This window comes from Tympanuchus pallidicinctus, unplaced genomic scaffold (assembly GCF_026119805.1).
Source record: "Tympanuchus pallidicinctus isolate F22 unplaced genomic scaffold, pur_lepc_1.0 scaffold15, whole genome shotgun sequence".
Lineage (NCBI taxonomy): Eukaryota > Metazoa > Chordata > Aves > Galliformes > Phasianidae > Tympanuchus > Tympanuchus pallidicinctus.
This window is the reverse complement of record NW_026294669.1, coordinates 33,411,545-33,432,326: the sequence shown is the minus strand read 5'-3', so window position 1 is coordinate 33,432,326 and position 20,782 is coordinate 33,411,545. Positions and strand designations below refer to the sequence as shown.

The 20,782-nt window shown below is 39.5% G+C and overlaps 1 protein-coding gene across 1 annotated transcript in view; it reads right to left on the bottom strand.

The window, feature by feature from the left end:
• The window catches only part of SPAG16 (sperm associated antigen 16), a 349,932-nt gene that overhangs the window by 143,250 nt on the left and 185,900 nt on the right, over window positions 1-20,782 (bottom strand). Inside the window, exon 12 of the mRNA XM_052675105.1 lies at window positions 9,201-9,386. Within this exon, the coding sequence (XP_052531065.1) occupies window positions 9,201-9,386 (186 nt within the window). The remainder of the gene's footprint in view (window positions 1-9,200; window positions 9,387-20,782) is intronic.

Here is a 20,782-nt window from a genome sequence, read left to right as displayed (position 1 = left end):
CCTCACAACATAGGAACACCAAGTAGCACCTCACATTAGTTCAGCTAAAAGAGAGAAGCTCAGTGAGTGGGATCTTGAGTTCTGGCACCAAAAGGCCATCTAGGCTATTTGCTAAGTGATTTTAATACCAGCACTGCATTTCTGCAAGCTGTCACACGTTCTCCTCCTTCTGGAAACGCATCTCCAGCAAGAGACTACTAAGACCTTTCGTTGTAGATATCAAAGCTTAGCTCATGCTACTGTTGTAGGTACTGAATATGTATTCCAAGTACTGCCGAGGCATGAGTGATAACCTGTTAAGATTTACAGGGATGTTTCACATACAGAATTAGGTTTTCACCACGTCACAGTGCTGGCTGCTAACTTCCCACCTAGTCTTGTTGCACATCACATCCTCAAGCCACCACCTTCATCTTAACATTCTAAACACAGCCAGCTCAGACCTATATTACTGTGAAACAAACTCTGAGTTGGAAAGCTATGGAAATTGTCTTTTAAACAGCAGAACATCATGCATACTACTTTTTTCAAGATTAGAAGTACTGCTTCAGAGGAGATCCCAGTAGAACTCCAGCTATGTTTGCTCTATGCAGCTTTACTGGCAAGCCCTCTATGCAAGAGTAACACACACACTACCTGTTGTGCATTAAATAATCCACAATTTCTGTCCATGTTTTACTACGCTCTCACTACCAAAACTATAACCTAGAATTTCTGTTTTGGTGACAGAAACAGGTTTTTTTTTTTAAAGATATCCTAAAATACAAAGGAACTCAGTGATTTTTGCATCATGTGGATAATTCAAATGCATATTTAAGTAGGTTTCTAATAGACACGCATGCCTTTGCAGTCTCTGAGGTCAGTAAAATATGCATAAAATATTGCATTTCAGATGTTGAAATGCTTCCTAGATGTGAAAAATATTGACTGGCCTAAAATGAGATTTTTGCACGATACCGTTCTCACTATTGCAAATGCAGAGAGAAAGCTGTCTGTGTTTTTGTTTCCTCACTTACACCGAAGCCAAAAGATGAGTTATCTCGAGAAGCTTGAGACTGGCTATGTAAACAGTTTGTATGCTTAAACTCTTCTGTCTTGTGGATATCATGATTCTGAGAAGCGTCTGGAAGAAAAATCTGCATATAGTACCAAAGTACATTTTATTAAGGATTGTTCTACCTGGCATGGAGATTTGAGGTTTAGGTCAGAAGTCGCCCTGAGACTTTTGAAAAGCATGACTGATAAAACAATCCATTACTGGGTTGAAAACCATATATAATTCACACCATAAGAAGATAAAAAGACAACTCAGTGTCTTTCAACTTTAATAAAAGACTCAAGAGACCTTGTTTTCACTGTCCTAAGGTGTGAGATAAGAGCTGTGTTCATATTTCAGCCAAAGCTAATGAAAGATGAACAGTTTGCTTTAACGTGGTAGGACAATTAGAGCTACAGCTTTTGGGGGGAAAAATCTGACAACACAAGAGTTTGTACAAAGCCTGAATTCTTAAAAAAAAAAAATAAATAAATAAAAAAAAAAAAGAAACAAAATTTCATACACAACTCCCTATGAGGACTGCATGAAACTAGAAGACAAAAATTCAAACAAGAAATATATTTGCACAAAGACATCCATTAGAGCAGACCTTCATTCTGACACCTATTGCCCAGTTCAGCCAGTTTCAAACTGGAAGGCATACAGAGCAGACAGCAGACTTGCATTCAGGTGGAGCTGCCTACCCAAGTGTTGTTCTCATACTAAGACATACTCCTGCTCTTGTTACTTCACTGGAGATGTAAGCACAGCAAACTGGCAGTCCCTTGCATCGCAGCGCACTGTGACTTTAGGAAACAGCACTCCCCTCCACCACGCATCACAAGCTCTACATGTAATATTTGCACTAACTGGTACTGACAGGATATGGTTGTGGTGATTGAAATACTTCACTTTAATGAACTGTTGTCTTCAATAAATTCTGTAATAACAGCTGACAGCTTTCACTGTGGTATGAATCGCTCTCTGTTGGTACAACTTTTTTTGTTTTGGTTGAGATACTGTAAGACTGTATTTCCAGAAAAATAGGTTAGATGAAGAAAAGGCTGCCAGTAATGAGTGAACATAACACAAAGGAGAGGAGAAAAAACAATCAGATAACGAGCAAGGATATGTAGTGAAAAACTATATTAATCCTTAGAACATGCTGGATATCTGGGTGCTGGTCCCGCACATTTCAATGTAGGACAGAGGAAACACCCTGTCAAGAACAGAACATTATTTAACAGGAGCCGTAATTATACCACCTGCACACTTGGGAATGAGACAACAAATTCAACTTGCACATTGTCAAAGAGAGAAAATAACTGGGCCTCCCACAGCAGGATCAAGCAGACTACAGTTTCTGGACCTGCCAGCCTGTTTGGTTAGGCTTTGATGGAAGAAGCTTAAGTATTGCATCCTGCTCTTGAACCACAGCTGTCAGAGAACATAGTAGGCATTCTGACAACAGAGGTAAACCAAGTAGGAAAAGTATCCAACTTGCAGTAGATCACAGTGCTTTAGTAGTTCCAACAAAGCATACTGCTCTCCAAGAAGAATCCATCGGCCAGCTACACATCACTGACACCTACGCACCTCTGGGCTGATAGAGGGAAACTGGAATATAAAACAAAATTGACCCCTGCGTGAGTTTGCCAAGCCACACCGGATGCTGAGATAGTATAAGAAAATGGTCGAGGTCAAATACACATGAAGAATTGCAAAGACAGAAAAAGGACATATTTTTGATATTAGAAAACCGCAACAAAATCTTATCATTCTAGTTTCTAAGAAATTCAAGTATGCTCCTCACATATAACCTAAATTACCACAGACACAGCAAAAACCCACATCAACAGATGCCACTGATTTATCTAGACTTGTAGCCAACACCACTTCAGCAGAAACCACACAACTGCCACTGCATTTAACATTGCTTTACTAGTATCTTTTGCAAATCAAACACCTGTTTCTTCATTCTGTTACCAAGGGACGGGATGTCGCTTTTTAATCGCAGAATGGTTTGGGTTGGAAGGGAGCTTTAAGATGATCTAGTCCCAACCTCTGTGCCACAGCATAGTATATAACTCAGCTTCACTTGAGCAATAACTCACTATCCAGCTTTCAGTAAAGCAATGCACCCATTTCCTTACCAAATGTAAGTAACTGCATCACTAACCCAGCTAAGCCATTCTGGAAGAAGTAGGTATGACTTGTTTCATTACCTAGACTTGCAAATACACAGCTATAGTAAACAATTCTCATTACCAAAGCCTGATGTTTATAGTACTATGAAGATTAAACCATATTTTCCCCTTAACCCAACAACTACGCTTCAAAAATCTATATATATGAATATATTTTTTCTACCTGATAATTCACCATCTTTAAATTGATATTTTAAAATTGGCTCTCTGAGAATCATAAAAACCAGGTTTTAGATTTCCTTTGGTCCTGAAAAACGTGTCACGGAACTCTTACACAATTATAAATTTGGAGATTTAGGCATAGGCCTCTTTTGTATTTGAGGGATTAACAGCAGGTTGTCTCTGTAGTACTCCCCAGAGGATTCCAGAGGGAATTCTCCTTTATCAAGATGGCAAGCACTTGCTGATAGGCTGTCAGTACATACATTACAAACTACCCAAAGATGGCCCTTCCACAGGTCCTCTGAGTTTTTCTTTGCCTGCCTTCCAGTTTCCTGGAGGACATCTGTCTTTTCTGAAAATAGATCAGCTTCACATTTACTGGAATCAATTAAACATGGTATCTGGCCAGCAGCTCTTGGTGCCTCTCCCACTGAAATGTGAGGCAGGTAACAGTCACCCAGTAAAGAAAATCTTCATGCCAAGTGGTTAACTGCCCTTGTTCCTGCTCAAACTGACCCAGTGGGAATCCATTTTCAACTTTAAGTGGCTTTATAATCTTTATAGAGTCCTAATGTAGATGTTGTTGGCTGTTGTGAAAAATAGCTACAAACCTAATGATATTTCATTTAAAAGCTGTCCCTTGAATAAGAGAAAGGGAAGAAAACAAAAAGATGTGAATGTAAAAGATGCCCAAGAAAGATGGCTAACATTGGTGACTTCACACGGCTTTGATGGTAGAAAGCAATCAGTTTGGCCAACTTGGTAAGCCAAGGAACGTTAACTTCTTAACTGAGACCAAAGCCAAGTGAACAAAAAGACACTACCATAGCAGTTTAAAATCCAATCAAACGTGCCTTGCACTCCACTCTGTCAGACTGTGTTAATAATAAGGAGAATACAGTACCATCATTTCATGGTATCACTGTAAGTGAAGCTATAGTTGATTAGGGGCTTCTAATTAAACAATCCAGCCCTGTTTAATTTCTTTCAAACGCACACTACCTTCTGCATTTCCCCAAATTAAAATGCTTCTTATGAGGAAAAAGTAAAACTGAAATCAGCAACAATCAAGAGGAGATGGGATACCAGAGAGTAAGACTCTTCATGTAGGCTTAGAAATGAATGAATTACGTAAATGTAGCAAAAATTGATTTGTTTCACGTCTCTCACGCTCCATAAAGACAGAAAAATTCCTGATTTGGGGACAGAAAAGCACAAGTTGTCAACAATCATTTTGGTGTATATTTGGAAAGAAGTAAAAGAACTTCCTATGAATATCTTAAGAACAAGGTAATCTATCAGCGGTTGTACAGGATAATTAACTGATCATGCTATATATATATTTATTTGTTAAGTTTTCACTTCAATAAGTGCACAAGAAAACTACTCGTGACTGAACATCAATGTTAACTGTTTATTATACATTTAAAAAAAAATTTGAGCACGGGAAAAATAACAAGGACTTAGCCAAAATTTATTCTGTTAAGAGAAGGTGAAAAAATAAGCGGCAGACATAAAAACAGCCAACAGAAAGCAGCAATGGATCCCATTCAGAGAGCTTTATTCACCTGCAGGTCTGCTGCAGGGCAGCACGGAATTACATTTCTCCATGGCCTGAATTCCACTGTGTTTTGCACTAGTGGAAGGAAGCAGAGAAAAATGCAGAACTGTACCAATTACTATACAGTGGATATAGCGGGGGGAAAAAAAAAGCTTTCACATTAATCCTGAATGCTCTGGCCTTGGTGCAAATAATTTCTCAAGCTTAAAAACATAAATAACATTTTTTGCATTTAATAGACAGTCTACAGCATATGTTTACAAAACTAAATAAGCACCTGTGTTTACATGAGATATACGAAGTTCAGTTTGATTTGCATGTCAGAGATCAGGCTGTGAATCTCTGACGATATTTACAGTTGGATAATTGAAATTAATCCTACCAAAATGACTTTGACAGTTCCGAATTTATGGTCTGAGAAAACAATCCTGGAGCTGTTTGCTGAGCTATTAACATGGCTGGCTATGTATTTTCAGTCTAAGCTACACTGATGAATAAAATCAATTTGCAAGATACAAGCCTATTCCCTTATTTCTCTCCCTCGCTTCCTGGTTAAGTTGCTTCCTATAAATCATGAAGGAGATGAGATACTCTTGAAGATAGGAGACACACCTGGGTTTTGCTGCTTTGCTTTTTATTTTCAAACCATGCTAGATATGTTTCTCGTCTCTACTATAGGCATTATGGCATCGTTATTTCCATTTCCTCTAAAAGCAGCCAACTCCGCCAGGAGAACACACAGTCCCTCCAACACCCTCAAGCCCTGCTGTACCTTGGATATGGTTACATCTTTGCACATGCTTGTGTCTTCAGGGCAGACGAGAGGTGCTTGGGTTTGTGTTTGTTAATGTTTTCTGTTTTGCTTTTGTGAAATCAGAACAGACCTTTAAATAAAGGGCATGTAAGCTGTCAAGGAGGAGAACACTTAACCACAAAGCTCCCTCATGTTATCCTCCTGGCAGGAACGTTATTCGTGGCTCAATATATGACAGTTTGCCAACCTTCCCAGAACAAAAAAGGCTCAAGAAAAATATCTATTAAAGAATTAATTCAGCAATAGTTTCACCTCTTAAGAAAGTAAAAATTAAGCATTTAGAGAGCTCTATTTTCTCATCACTGACAAACAATAATGTAATAAAATGGCTGACAACCTTTTCCTATTTAGAAGGTATTAGGCCCTGTATTCTTTGGATTCCAATAACGGATTTGATGACTGCGAATTGCACTTGGTTTTGGTACTAAAAGGACAAAAAACCTCTCCCCTTTAAGGATACCAAGTTCTGAATCACAGAAAACTGTTGTAGGAATCTTAAAAGTTACCATTACAGATTCCTATAAAAAAATAAAAGTATGTTCCTAACATACAAGAGCAGCTTTATGAAGTCTGGAAACAAAAAGACAACTACTAGTGCTTACAGAATTGTACACGATTGTATCTTAAGTACGTATTTACATTTCCCTTTTAGAGAGGTGATAGTTGACAACTTGGATATTCATCTCACTTCCCCCTGCTCCCCAATACGATGCTTTCCAGGAATACTTAAATTGAAAGCAGGCATACATCCAGGTATACATTAGGGATGAAAGAAAACTCTCGCTATAAAATGTTGATTCCTCATTCATAGAAACAATTAATCACAGAGTAACAGTGGTCACTGATCATCATCCTATTGCAAGTATGTTATCTTGTGCTCTGGCCCCTGCTCAGAGACAGCTTTGTGAGAGCAGGCAGAATTCTAAAGAAGATGAGGAGATAAGATATTCTGGGAGGATTTTTCCCCAAGCATTGCAAACCTCTGTAGCAAGCCTGCTCCACCTTCCTGCTTTACTGCACACACTCAGAACATAAAAAGCATCTGAAGGAGGTTACAGACTGACATGGTACATTGAAGGCACAGCTGCCTTCCTTTTATCGCAGGACTCCAGGCACATAAATTTACCCGGGGCACTCTGGACAACACCTAGGATTTGTTTTGCCAAACTCATCCAATTTGCAGGCAATTAGTACTGCAAGCCAAAATAAATTCCAAGTTCCTCTGCATAGCATTTCTGTACACAAGTATCAATACATCAACAATCCAAACTGAAAAAGACCAGGTTGCTTAACAAGCAAGTAACTCTCTTCTCACCACCTCCATCCCCCTCAGTAAATAAATACACGGATTGCCATATATTCTGTTTGAGCTTATTTTTCACTGGAATTCAGTCAACTTAGGCATAAGGTTCATTGGCAGCTGACTGTTCTGCAGAAATACGTCTTCAGTCAGACTGTCTCAAGCTTGAAATCATCCCATCACGAAGGACCCGGCTCCCTTTAGCCACAGACAGCTTGGCACAACTTAAGGTCTCAGTAATTATAAGCTGATATATGAACCTTCCACATCATGGCTGCACACCTTACTGTCTTATTTTCAAATGCGAAATACTCTTCAAATACACTGGAGGTAGAAATGAGAGTTGTTAATGACTGCGAGTGGGAGGCCTGGGTTGGCAATGAAGATTTGCTTTGATACCTCTGACTACAAAAGCTTCCTCGGCAGAAAAGATACTTGAGAAGGTCTGAAGTAAAACCTCCCTTATGCAAATTCAAAACCATTTCGACATAATGCTAAGAATACTCTTAGTATTATTTCTTAAAAGTCATGCACATGCCATAAAGGATAACTGAAGTATCAGAATGCTACAGCAGGTTAAGAAAAGAGGCAATGAACGAGACAACAGATTCCAGGCATTTTCACACCCGAGAAGAACACTGACCATTAATTTCTGTAACTGATAGCGAGGGTGGAAGCACCATCTGTTGCCAGAACTGATTGGTGGTTTCTGCTGTAAATCCCACTCCCTTGAACTTTGCCAATCTTTTCAGCTATGGCTTTATAAAACTTGTGTGTTTGTTCTGAGCTTGTCTAAGTTTCTGCTCCCAGCTCAGTCAAAATAACTCACCTGCTTCTAAAACTAAGCAAATGGTGAAAGGATACATATGTTGGTAATGCCGTCAAGAAGAAAAGAGTTCTTTTATTTAAAGCTTTCCCAATTCATGACTTGAAAAGAAGACTGAAAAACTGGTAACAGCAGAGTTCTAATTCGTTCTCAAAAAAACTTGACTAAATTAGAAAATTCTCAACAATCTCAACTCATTTGTGGCCAGTTGACCAGTACAGTGGCACTTCACTTACAACAATGCCAAGCAGTTTCCCAAGCACGACCCCAGTAGGTCTCTAAGTGTCTGCTGCAGGGCTCTCTGCGCTTCGAGTAGACACGGAGGAATCTAAGCAAAATAAGGGAGAAGCAAGTCTCCCTTGCCTTCTCAGTGAAGCTTCTTCCCCTGCTTTGGGCAACAAGCTTGAAAGAATATTTTGCCTCATCCAAAAGCAAAGGGAAAGAGGAAATGACAAATCCATCGGGAGATGATCGTAACAAACCAGGGAAAACACAGACTGAAGAATTCTGTGGACAGGCAACGTTCAGTTGTTGAAAATCAGACTTAACACAGCAGAGGGGTTTCAGTAATGCTATTTCTAAGTTATCCATGAGTCTAGAAGCATCAGCTCCAAACAATATCCCATTCCATTCCTTTAAGGGGTACATTATTCAAAATATATCACCTCAAATACAACTGAAGATAGATGAGGAACTAATGATTAATTGGTAAGCAAAAATGTACTTGTATTTCTCTAAGTACCTTCATAAAATGCATTTGCCAGAGCAATAAAGAAAATGAAGAGGTATAGTTATTTATTAATCAGGAGTCACCTTGCCAAAACTCAAATAACGAATAAAATAAATTTCCACTCATCCAACTTACGAATGTACAGCACACTTCAATTTTAAGTCAGAAATATGAAATGGAAAGCTCGTTTGTGTTTTTGTTCTGTTACTTATTTACTTTATGTACTGAAGTTTCATAAAACCATGACCTTAAAAGCAAGCAAACAAAAACAAATAACAACAATAAAAATGACTGCAGAATAGCAGATGCCAAATAAAAGGAAACAGCCTTTGTGGCAGTATCTTAATTGAAGTCCTTCTCAGCTAATTTGGATAGCCTTATCTCATAAATGTCATCAAGGCTGTTTTTCTTGCACCACTCCCTTTAATCTACTCGTGTTCCTAAAGGGAAGTCCACAAGTTGGTGTTAAACGTCTCTCTCTCTCTGACTGGGCTGAAGCATAAAACACTGATTATTAATTACAGCTATCAACCAGATAATAAAGGATCTCCAGTAATTCCATACCTGTTGACATCCCATATTTTACTTGTGCTGTCCTTAGAGGCAGAAGCCACAAAATCACCACAAGAATGCCACGAGCAGTCCCACACAGCTTGGGCATGTCCTTTGAAAGTCAGAACGCATCCCCCTTTTGAGAGGTCCCATATCCGTACTGTTGTATCCCCACTTGAAGTGACCAGCTGAGTGCCACTGTTAGAAGGAAAAAGAAAGACTAGTTAAGTAAACAACAGTAGATTTTACATTAAAACATTCGTATTTTCTGATGCATCATAGACTAAGTGGTCACATACTAAATATCAAGAAAGAAAAGACATGAAGTAATTATTTCCCATGAGAAAGCAAATACGGGTTCCAGAAATGACATTCCTACTTTCAGCAGCCTATTTATGAGCTTATCGATAACATCGCTGGAGCCCAGGAAATCACTTTCTAAGTAGAATAAAATAGCTTCAGGGAAGAATATTTTTTTTTATTTCTGAAATCCATACCACTTTCTATACATGAATTATCATTTAATTGTAACATTTTTGTCTTCTGACTCACTGCAGATAATCTCAGGCGCTCGCTATCTATTGACTTCAGATATGAGTATAGTTCCAATGCGTTTAAGCACGGACACAGCGTGTCAGACTCAGAGCTCACCTGCTTCGGCAGCTTACATTCTATCACAAAAGGAGAGGATTCTTAATGGGAAAATGGTAAGAATGAACGTGTAGAGTAGTATAATACCCCCTTGAAGTCTCTGTCTCCGGATTTCTTTGAGACAGATACTGTATACTGTGCTTAACAACTTGCCCATAGGCTGCTTTTCTCATGACCACCTATTTTTGGACATACACACCTCCAGCACCCACAATCTCTTGCATCCCAAAACGTAATTTGGCATTTCTAATTATTCTCCTGTCCTAAATACCTTCATCTGATGCTTCTAATTCTAGTGGAATCTATTACAATGCAAAGTAAATGCTGACTACACATGAACCCTCTTCCAAGCTGATAATGATACTACAGGTTCCCTACCACATTATTTTACCAGCCAAGCTGGAGACTCAGCCTGTGGACTCATTCCTTACACTGAAGTCATCCCATATCTTTGACCATATCTTTTCAGATGAAAAAAGCACTGAAGAAACCCAGTGGAGGTACCCAGCAGCACAGCAGTGCTTTCAGTTTCCTTCCTTGTTCTGTTCATTCAATTAGTGTTTTCAGTACCACTGCACAGAAATTCCCAGAAAAGATTCCTTTCCTGGGTACCAATAACTAGGTTAGAGAAATTACTATTTATTTTCTTCATGTGCGTTACTTCACTTTCATCTGCATGGAATTTCATTTGCCACTTCATAGTCAACTTTTCCAAACCTAATTCTTCTCCTGCACTTCTTCACAAGGATCCTTCATTTTTACTGCCCTCATTATTCTGATCAGCAAACTTTCCCACCTTTTTCTCTTCCAGTGTCCAAGATCATCCTAATAACTTCAGTCCCAGCACAGATCCCTGAGGGACGCAGGTAATTTCTCCATTCAGAACGTGACATTTCATTCCCATTCTTTCACCAGTTTTTAAGTTCGCAAGAGATTTTTCCTTTTTTATTCATGGCAGTTATGCTTTTTTGAGAGTTCCTCTTGAATGACCTTAAGAATCTACTGAAAACCCAGGCAGACTGCATTGATGAGATCGCCCTCGTTCAGTGAGCCCTGCAGAGAACTTTCATATATTTGAGACTATTTCCTAAATTGTGTTGAAATTTCCCAGTGCTTCAGTATAACGAAGGGATTGAGCTATCCTGAAACGTTGCCCTTAGTATCATTTCTACCAGTCCTCCCAGTATAAAGGTTAGATGGACTGATATACATTCATCCCACGGCCTTCTAAAGCATTGAAAAAGTTAATGCACCTTAAGTGATATAGGTAATACTGGAGGTTCCCTATTTTATTTATGGAAAAGTTAGTTAAAGGCCAGAAATCCATCAACCTTGGGTATTCAGACTAATTTCTCTGCAGTTATCTCACCATCATCAATACAAAGATTTTGACAAAGCATATAGGCTTAAAGCCTGAGTGAGGGCTGCAGGAGGAGACCCTGATTTTGTCAAGGAATAAATGTGTTTTCATTAATGGAGCACTCGTCATTTTAATAACTCAAGCTACATCTCACTTGTGGAGACATAAAATTAGCAAAATGACAAATTATTGCACCCTTTTTACATGTAGGAAATCAGAACTATTTTAAAACAAATTCTGAAGCAGGTATAAAGTGGGACTGATGAAATCTATAATTGATTCAGAGGGTAGCAGGCACTGCCACTGTTGTGAATCACAAAAGAAGATTTATTGCTTATGCATTTTTTAATATATAATCCCCAAAATACCACATGAAGAACTCGTTCCTTGGGCTGAATTTTAAGAAGATACCGTCCAGGCTGTGATGAAAATCTTTCAGGAAACAGATATGAGCAGGAAGGTAGTTCAAATGGATTCAATTTGGCAATCTGTGGCAGGGGAAGGAGTTACAAATGAGGTTTAGCACTCCTTGCAGATCAAAGGAGAGCAAAGCAGAGACACAGAAACAAAAGCACAGCCTGTGGAGGAGAAGTTTGGAGGAACACACCGACAGCAGCTAAGGGGCAGACGTGCTCAGAAGCAGAGGGACCCTGGCAGCCCAGCCACTGCAGCACGAGCTCCTCAGCATCCCCCTCTAAACTGCACCATCACCCTGTACACGTGATACAAGTTTATCTGAAGTAAAACATGACCATTAGGAAAAGGAGATTTTTTTAAATGATTTAGCATGGCGGTCTCTATTATCTACACAATCCTCTACTGAAGGACTGATTTGAAACCAGTTCTTTTAATAGAATAACATGTGGAAATGCAACACTATATGCTCAGCCTTAAATTTATCAGCAGCTGTATACACACCTCTATTTGAATTTAAAATTCATCACTAACAGAGAAAGCTCGAATTAATTCTGTGGAGCGTGTATATATATATATATCCTCCCATATATATATGAGAAGACAGTACACAGTTTTAATTCTTCTTTACCAAACAAATCAAGGAGAAGGAGACAGACAACATATCAGGAGAGAATAACAAGCAACAAATCCTACCCTTTTTGGTCAGCTCACAACAGAGGGTCTATGACATCTGTAATCCCTGAACTGTTTCTACGGATGGGATCTTTTCTCCTAGTATTAAATAGGCACAGTTCTACTTCCCAAGGGAATTTTTCACGGATTCCCAATTGATGCCATAAGCCCACTGCTCCAGAAAGTTATTGTAGGATAGTTCAGGGGACTGATTACCTTCATGAAATACCAGAAAAACACAGGCAATTAGTAATCTGATGGTGCAGCCCTACAGAAAGACCAGCACATCAGCAGAAGTGCCTCACTCCTACACTCTGGGATAATGGGCTCTGCAGGCAGAGCTGAACATTGAGCCGCTCCAGCAGGGTTACTGAAGCTCCCTCTGAAGATGGTGGAGCCAGCAGGCTCTTCTGCTTCCCTACATCAGCTGCCAAGCAGCACCACAGGCCCGTCCTTCACAAGGTACACAGACTGTCTTCTATCAGCCAAAATAACAAACATCCAGCTGCCTGAAACCTTTCTCTTCCCACCCAGAGTGACAGCTTTTCATAACCATTGAGAATACGTGGTCTGCTTTATCCCAAACCCCAGTGCACAAAGGTTACATTTGCTTCCTCTACCGCTTGCTTGGTAAATAACAGCAAGGTAGACTTCTCTGCCCACCGTATCTCATCCTCAGGATCAATCTCAGGCCTATGAGCTTCAGCAGATGCCAGGGACAGCTACTGCAGATAACCATTTTATTACTATATCCTACGCTGCATTAAGAGAACACAGCACATCTGTGGTGCCAGCATTTGTATGTATTATTCATGTAGTGGTGTGGACGCACCTGGAGCTCTGCAGACAAAGTAAAACGCAGTTCCTTTCTTGAGACAGTTCCAGCCTAAATCAAAAGGAGGTGAGCAAAGCCTTATACGCAGCGCAGGCAAACACTGCTTCTCAAAACAACACGCTAAGACAGCACTTGTGTTCAAGTTGTGTCCTAGAAGAGCTGCAGCAGCAGGTAGCCTCTGACTGGAACTCAACAGCACATCAACATCAGCAGCTCATCAGATAATTTGAACATGCCATCATCTAAAGCACTATGAAATTAATGGCCTTTCACCATGGCAATTGAAAAACATTTTGAAATCAATCTTACACAATTGGAGAAATTGCGTTTCTTATTTACTTCTATTTGTGCACTTATTCTAAAGCAAAACTCTAAAAGCCACTGGACTATTTACAGTATCAACACAGGTAGTCCCTAAACACAGCAAAACCCAAGGCCAGAACTGTAAACAGTGTTAAAAATGACTTTAATTTTGCTGACATTACATGCTAAGCTAGAGAAGAAAGAAGCATCTAGTGCACAGCTGCTTCCTTTAAACTCTTACTAGAAAAAAATGAGTTGGTCCATGAAAACCAGAACTAATGAAGCCTGAGTATCTACAGAAATGCATTTTGCCTCTTAGCACCACCACCTTAGCTGCTGATTAAATATAAATACTGGGAATTGACTGATCTTTTAGACCTCAAGCTTTGTCAGAATTAGACGCAGGTTAGACGTTTCTAGAGAGCGTGGGTGATTGTGACAGGAACTGGTGCAGAAGACGCATGTACAAAGAATAGGGGGCACGTCCTTGTAAGCTGCATTTTCCTTGGAAACAAGGCTAAAAACTGTGAGGCAGATAGTTACGTGAGGAAAGCACAGACCTACCGCTGACTATCCCAAGAAAGCAGTATCTCACTTTTCCATCTGATACTAAACTCAACACAAGGGATGCAAATGCCAGGCATGAGTTCAAGCTGCAGGCATTATTTCTCTCTTTTGTCCTACTACACTGGTCTCTCAAGGGCTTCTAACCAAGGAGAGATGGTGAAATGTGGATGAATTTAAAAAAGTTGAGGTCAACAGATTATTGAGAAGATTCCCATAAAAAAAATACAGGTGATTTTTTCCACACTAGGTGAGAGACCTGCCTGGACAGGACTACGTGGCTAAAACTTTCTGCGGGTACAAAGGAAGAAAGCACAAAGCCCTAAAAGAGAAATATATCAGAAGTCACATGGAAACAGCATCTGGCTTAGAAAGTCTTGATATGAGAGAGTCCAGGAGGGTGCCTGGACAAAACCTGACAAATGCCCTTCCAGTTCCTACCCATGCCCATGCACTCCCTGGTGCTCCATGCTCCGGACCATCATCCCATCCCAATGATTTGCATTTCACAGCATGTGTAGCCATGCTTGAGTTCTTAGCCTGCATAAAAATAAAACACTCCGCAGCACAGAGCCTGATTCCAAAGTAAGTCGCATCCTTGAGAATATAGGCTTAAGATACAATTCACTTTTTTTTTTTTTTTTAGTTATTTTTATGTCCTAAAGTCTGAGCCACATTAATTATTTCAAGTGACATTTCTTATTAAAACCCCCAGGTTTTTTGATCCCCGCGGCTCTTTTTGGCAGTTCTTTCCATTGTCCACATAGGCTATATGTTTGTCCAAGCCATACCTTAATTGCAATGTTACATTGTTCAGAATAATCTTAAGCCAAACTTCTATTTGTTAATACTCATCAAATGTCATTTATACAGAAAGTGAAGGCTAGAACACCAGAAATAGAAACATGAGATTTCTTCTCTTTACTTACATCGTTTATCACCAAAGCTGAAAGAGAACCTTCCAAGATGCAACAACCAATCACAAACTGACATTTTATAAACCAGTGAGAAAGTTCAAAGTCAGGAATTGGAGTAATAACCAGCAGAGAGTGGATGGCACGTAGGCATGTAGTTTTTTGTGCCGTCATTCTGCAAAAGCCTGCCACCCAAAGCTACCAGCTGGAAATCAGCAGAAAGTTTTGTCAATGCATAGTATGCCAAAAGCAAACTCAAGGCGATTTTTCATTCTATGTTACTGAATTGCAAGATCCTTTGAGCACATGCTCGCATCTTCACATTGACCCATGACAGGAGAGCTGCATTCCCTGCCATCCCACTTAGCTGACAGCTCGGTGTGATAACAAAGGGAAAGAAGTAAAGCCATTCCTCAGGCGTGGGTCCCCTTGCCAGACCCTACAGCAGACACAGCGTCATGGAAAGACATTTTTAATTATTTGACAGAAGTTGATCTTCTTTTATTAAAACTTCCTTGAAGCTGTAATTTCATGGCTGCAATGCGTTCAACATAACATGCTCCTATTACCAAAAAAAGATTCCCAGTGTGGTATACACAAATTCTACAGAATGACTTCAAGTTGACTGTAAGCAAATCCCAACCAGTTCTCTGAAATCTAAAGCATTTTCCCTTTCTGAACTGAGTACTGGTGGCAGAAGCGGGCATATCCAATCATACACAGAAATAGCATTTCACCTGGTGCTTCCCACTGCTCTGATCAGCCTGGCTGTCACAACGTGCAATTAGTCCTTTATTTCAGCGCTTTGGCCTGCTCTAAATGCAGCCTACAGTTCAGCACCCAGGGTCACTATGATGATATTTTCTCACGTCCACATGGTAGCACATTGTTCCAAGCTCAGGTTATCATCTGCACGGCCTGCAGTCAGACCTGCTCCATTGCAATCCATTAGCTTGCTAAGATTAGCTTGGTCCCTCTGCAGAAACACGGAGTGCATTACCATTCACTGCAGGCGAGTCTTTTTAAAGTATAAAAAATGAGCTAGCTGTCTTTCAACGTCACGTAATTAAGAACAGTTAAACGAGATTTTAAAATAATTTAGGCACCTGGTAGAAGGCAGTTTTAGTTCACACAAAATTGCCTTTTAGGAGGGTCTGGAAGCGTGCCAGGTAAGAAATAAAAGCAAAAAGATAAGACTGGCTACAACACTTGGAAATTAGAGGGAGTGAAATGCACAGACAGCAGGCACTGGACAACGCGGGGCCCTGTGCAAGACTAGGAGCCCAGTGAATAATTACCTTTATAATGGTTAAAATTGTCATGAATAAAGTTCTCACAGCTGGTATTCCATACCACAATTCCACAACCTACCTGCTGTGACATAAGAGAACTTCACCATCCTATTGGAAGTGGAGGAGCTCATACTAGCTTGACCAATGAGATGAAAATTGCAAATGCTGCATACAATGAAGGTAGATTCAGATTCTGGCCATACAGCTGTGCCATTTTGCTTTAGGATACTGCAAAACACTAACATGCTTTCGCATAACTGTTATCTGTTCTGCACCAATGTTCTCCCTCATCAGCATCAATGTCAGTTGAAAGATTCCTATATGGTATTTATGTTTTAAAAATAAATTAGCGTATTTAAACCACATAAAAACATGCACAGTGCCAATCAGTGGCCATAAAATACATTAAACAGCATGTTAATAGCGAGCAATGCTTAATATCAACACCCATCTCATTCAGCACGTCTTTTTTCATCTGTTGGAAAGACTCCAAGACCTCAAATTCTAATGAAGGCCTGTTGATGTAGGCAAAAGTGTGGCTTGGAAGGAGTTCAGATACATGAATCCCACATACAAAGCGGATTTATGACCCACATTAACAACGATAAACTTGTGCCACAGTTCCCCTGTAAGGCAAAGTTGTGGATCAGCCATTTCCAATTCATTATCAGTCCCAAATGGGTGTCCAGTCACGCCTAATTCCAATCAATGAGCCGTAATGAACCACAGTCATCCATCTCATTTGCACGTTTCTACACAGCATCATTTTTAAGCTGCATATTTATGTGCATAGAGAGTTCAGAGAGTGCATAAAGACTTCCCTAGTCTGTGAGAAGTTCTGCACTGACACGTGAACATTTCCCAGGAACCTGGAAGACCAACTCATGCTGTGCAATGAACTCTCGACTGCAAAACCTCGAGGAAGAGCACACAACTGCACTGGCGCTTACACTGTGGGCAATATCAGATCTCAGATCTCAGAGCCATCCCCAAAGGCAGGGGATTAGCTAGTGGAGGCAGTGACCAATAGCAAATTAAAGTGTGAGGATGAAGGAGGAGCTGAAATGCTGAATATTGACACAATGCTGCACGTAAGAAAAAGCAGCATACCAAATACCATCCTTTACAACAAAATGGTTTTATATGAGGTCATGCAGTCTAGTATCTGAACAATCAAGGGGGAGAAACAAAAAAGAAGAAAAAAAAAACTACAACCCAACAGCAGAACTCCAAACCAGCTCCTTTTAAAGCTGATGGCAGACACAGACACACTGTGGCCCTTTTCTTTTCTGTTCCCCAGTCATTTTACATATTCACTACCCAAAAAACAAAGAATACAATTGCAAGCTGAGAACAGGCTTCTGCATCCACTTCCTTCAGTTGTCAAGGAAATCCTGGTTCTTACTTCACAGATGGTCAACATTGCATGCTACTCCTGCCACTGCAACTGCTTTGTAACTGAAATTACCTAATGCACTGAAATGAAAAAGGCTGAGAGAAAAAACATATGCAATAAATGACAGCCACACAAATCCTATCTGGACTTTGCCCAAGACGAATTTTCCTCCTTTCAAACATCCCATCTTATTGCGTACTTAAGACCATTTCGAATTCATTCCCAACTGGAAGCAATAATCTAAAGTTCCAAGCCTGGAAACAAGATTCATGGCAAGAAATCCAAAATATCCACAGGCTAATTTCAAAACACACTGCCCAAAGGTTGGGAAATAAATTATATATGCTTTACTAAGAAAACATATGAAATACTAAAGGAACTTTTGCCACTATGCAGGAAGGAAACAATATCAAGAACTAAGAAAGTGTAATGAAATCCACGCAAGGGTTAATTTTCCAGATATGAACTAAAATATCAAATTTTAATTTTCTGGCCAGAAGATTAATGAAACAAGTCTACCATACTATTAAAAACAAAATAAAGCAAGCAAGAAAAAGGAAACAAAAACACCAGAAACCTTCAACTCCAAATGAAAAAATTAAAATCAGTGTGAATACTTACATGAAACCTAAGCCTCCTATCTTGAAAGGGATGCTTCCATATGATTCAATTTAAAAAAAAAAAAAGCATTCAAATATTTTGGGTTTATTTTCAACTGAAATATCTTCCACGCTGCCTCACAATCAAATTGCCTTTCTCCAGTCAACTCTAGCACTAATGTTTCTTATTTTAACTGCTACACATTAGGAAAATGCACATTTTAACATAAACATAGACATCTCCTTACCTACTCCACTAGAAACCCTTGCAGCAGACTTTAGGGACAAAACAATTGCCTTTATTGCACAGAAGAAAACAATATTGAAACAGGAATGTTAAAGACATCGAGATTATAATTGCAAACAATGAAACATAACACAGAAGATTCTATTATAAGAGATGTTTTGATGTGTATAACAACCCTGGAAAGAGCTGGAGTAAGACATTTAGCAGAACCACAGGATTAGACTGACAGCACTGCAACCAACCCAAGCGAGGAATCAGTAAGCTTTCTGTATTTTAACTCCAAACTCTCAAGCACCAGCAAAGCTAGAAGAAAACCTGAACTACCCAAGGCCCAGAGCCTTCTGAGTGAACAAAAGTATCTTTTTCTCCAAACCAAAGCAAATGACTTGAATATCTGCAAAACAGCATTACCCCTGGTGACTCATGGGCAGCAGCTGTACTAAGAACAGCTGAAACTAAAAACCAGGGTGAAGTGGACAAGGAGAGCACAAATGGCATGAAGAGCCATCAAATTTCAACTGGATTTTCATAGAGCATATTCATGGCTCCACTGAAGCTGAACTAATACATTTAGAAATACACCACTTTATTAGTGCTCTATAAGAGATTTCAATTGCATTTTCCTCTTCTTCCTTTCTAACCGAGAATTCATCATACAAAGAGAACTTTCTCAAATAAGTTCTATTCCATTTCCACACCAGATCTGGCTATCCATATAGCTGAGAAAAGTTCTCTTATTTTCTATGCACCTAAGCATTTAAGCCAAAATATTAGAGATTGACTACTAAAGCTTTTCTTGTAAAGAGATCTACCTTGATACCTGTTTTGGGAAAATGAAGAAGAGCATCACAGTGCCTTTTTGACCAATACAATGAGATTGGCTTGATGATCCCAATGGCTCCTACAGCTGTTTGCAGGTCTAAAATTCACATAATCAAGGAACGTAACATGCAAAAAAGTCGTTTACAAGTAAGACCATTTCTACATAGGCAAAGCGTTCAGAACATTTGAAAATTATTTACCTTATAGACAAGCTAGGAATTTAAGTGACATTATAAAGGTAAGGTAAAAAAATGCTATATAAAGACCAGCTATCTTTTTTGTAGCAGTAGGAGTTCTAACGCATTTAAGGTCAACATGTTACAGGTATCAATTCTTGGGTCCTTAAAAAGGAGACTTTAAGGAGATGCTTTGTTTTTGTGATGGAGGGGCAACGAACTCACGAGTAACAAATGCATTATATTCTCTGAGAGGAAAAAAACACAGTGGAAAGAGATTAGAGAAAATAAGCCCAATAATAAAAAAAAAGGAAGAAAAATAAAATAAAAATAAATAAATAAATAAATAAAAGAAATCCCAAAGAATTCCTGAGTTTGAATTGAACTGTTTGATTTGACCAAATTCAAATCCACTACTGCCATCAATAAAATTATTTCCAAGACAAAACCAAAGTGACAACATCAATCCTTTGGATTCCTATCTCACACAGCCAAGGATTGAGCTTTATTATTCAAGAGAACTCATGCATGTAAGACCGACCAGACACCAAAGAAAAAACATTGGTAGTTAAATATTTACTACTCAGAAAAGTAGAGAAATATCATCCAATAAAATACATATATATAATTAAATATCCCTTGCCTTTACTCATTATTTAGTTTGTGAGGGAGATGTAATCCTTCCTCAAACCCCTAGGTGCACAAAAAAACCCAAACTGTTTTAGCAGAAAGCTCCAAAAATGAAAGCTTAATGTTACCCTAGCATTCATTTTCCAAGCTGATGGCACTTGTGGCTGTGACCCTGCACCCAGCCCCTGGTGGGAGAGATGGGCTTTTGTGGCATGGCTTTGGCCTGAAGGCTGCTTGGGCGCTGAGCCGCTCGGGGGCTGACATCGGGATGCTGCTCTGAGCCATTCCCAACACGTTCTGTAAGTCTTTATGATCAGCTTTTGAAGCAAGATAGCCTCCAACTTTTTTTGTCAGCATCTTACAGACACGTTAACTGTCTGTTCTTGCTTAGCCGCTCTCTTCCGCTGACAGCAAACTGCCATTAGGACAGCACTAGCTCTGGGGAACAAGGGACAAACCTAAGTTGGTAGCTTGCTTGGAGGCTCACATAAAAATCCCGTGAAAGGGAATTTACGTTTCAGAAGCCACATTCCTTTCTTCTTCCCTCAAGAAACAGGAGGAAAAAGTTAATGCCCCTCTATATGCACATAAAAAACGTAAGGAACATGTAGGAGACAAAACATACAAGCAAATGAATAAACTAGCTACACTTTGCACATTTACCCCTACAACTCCTTTACAATACACAAGAAACATAGAAAAGAGACATAAAGCAA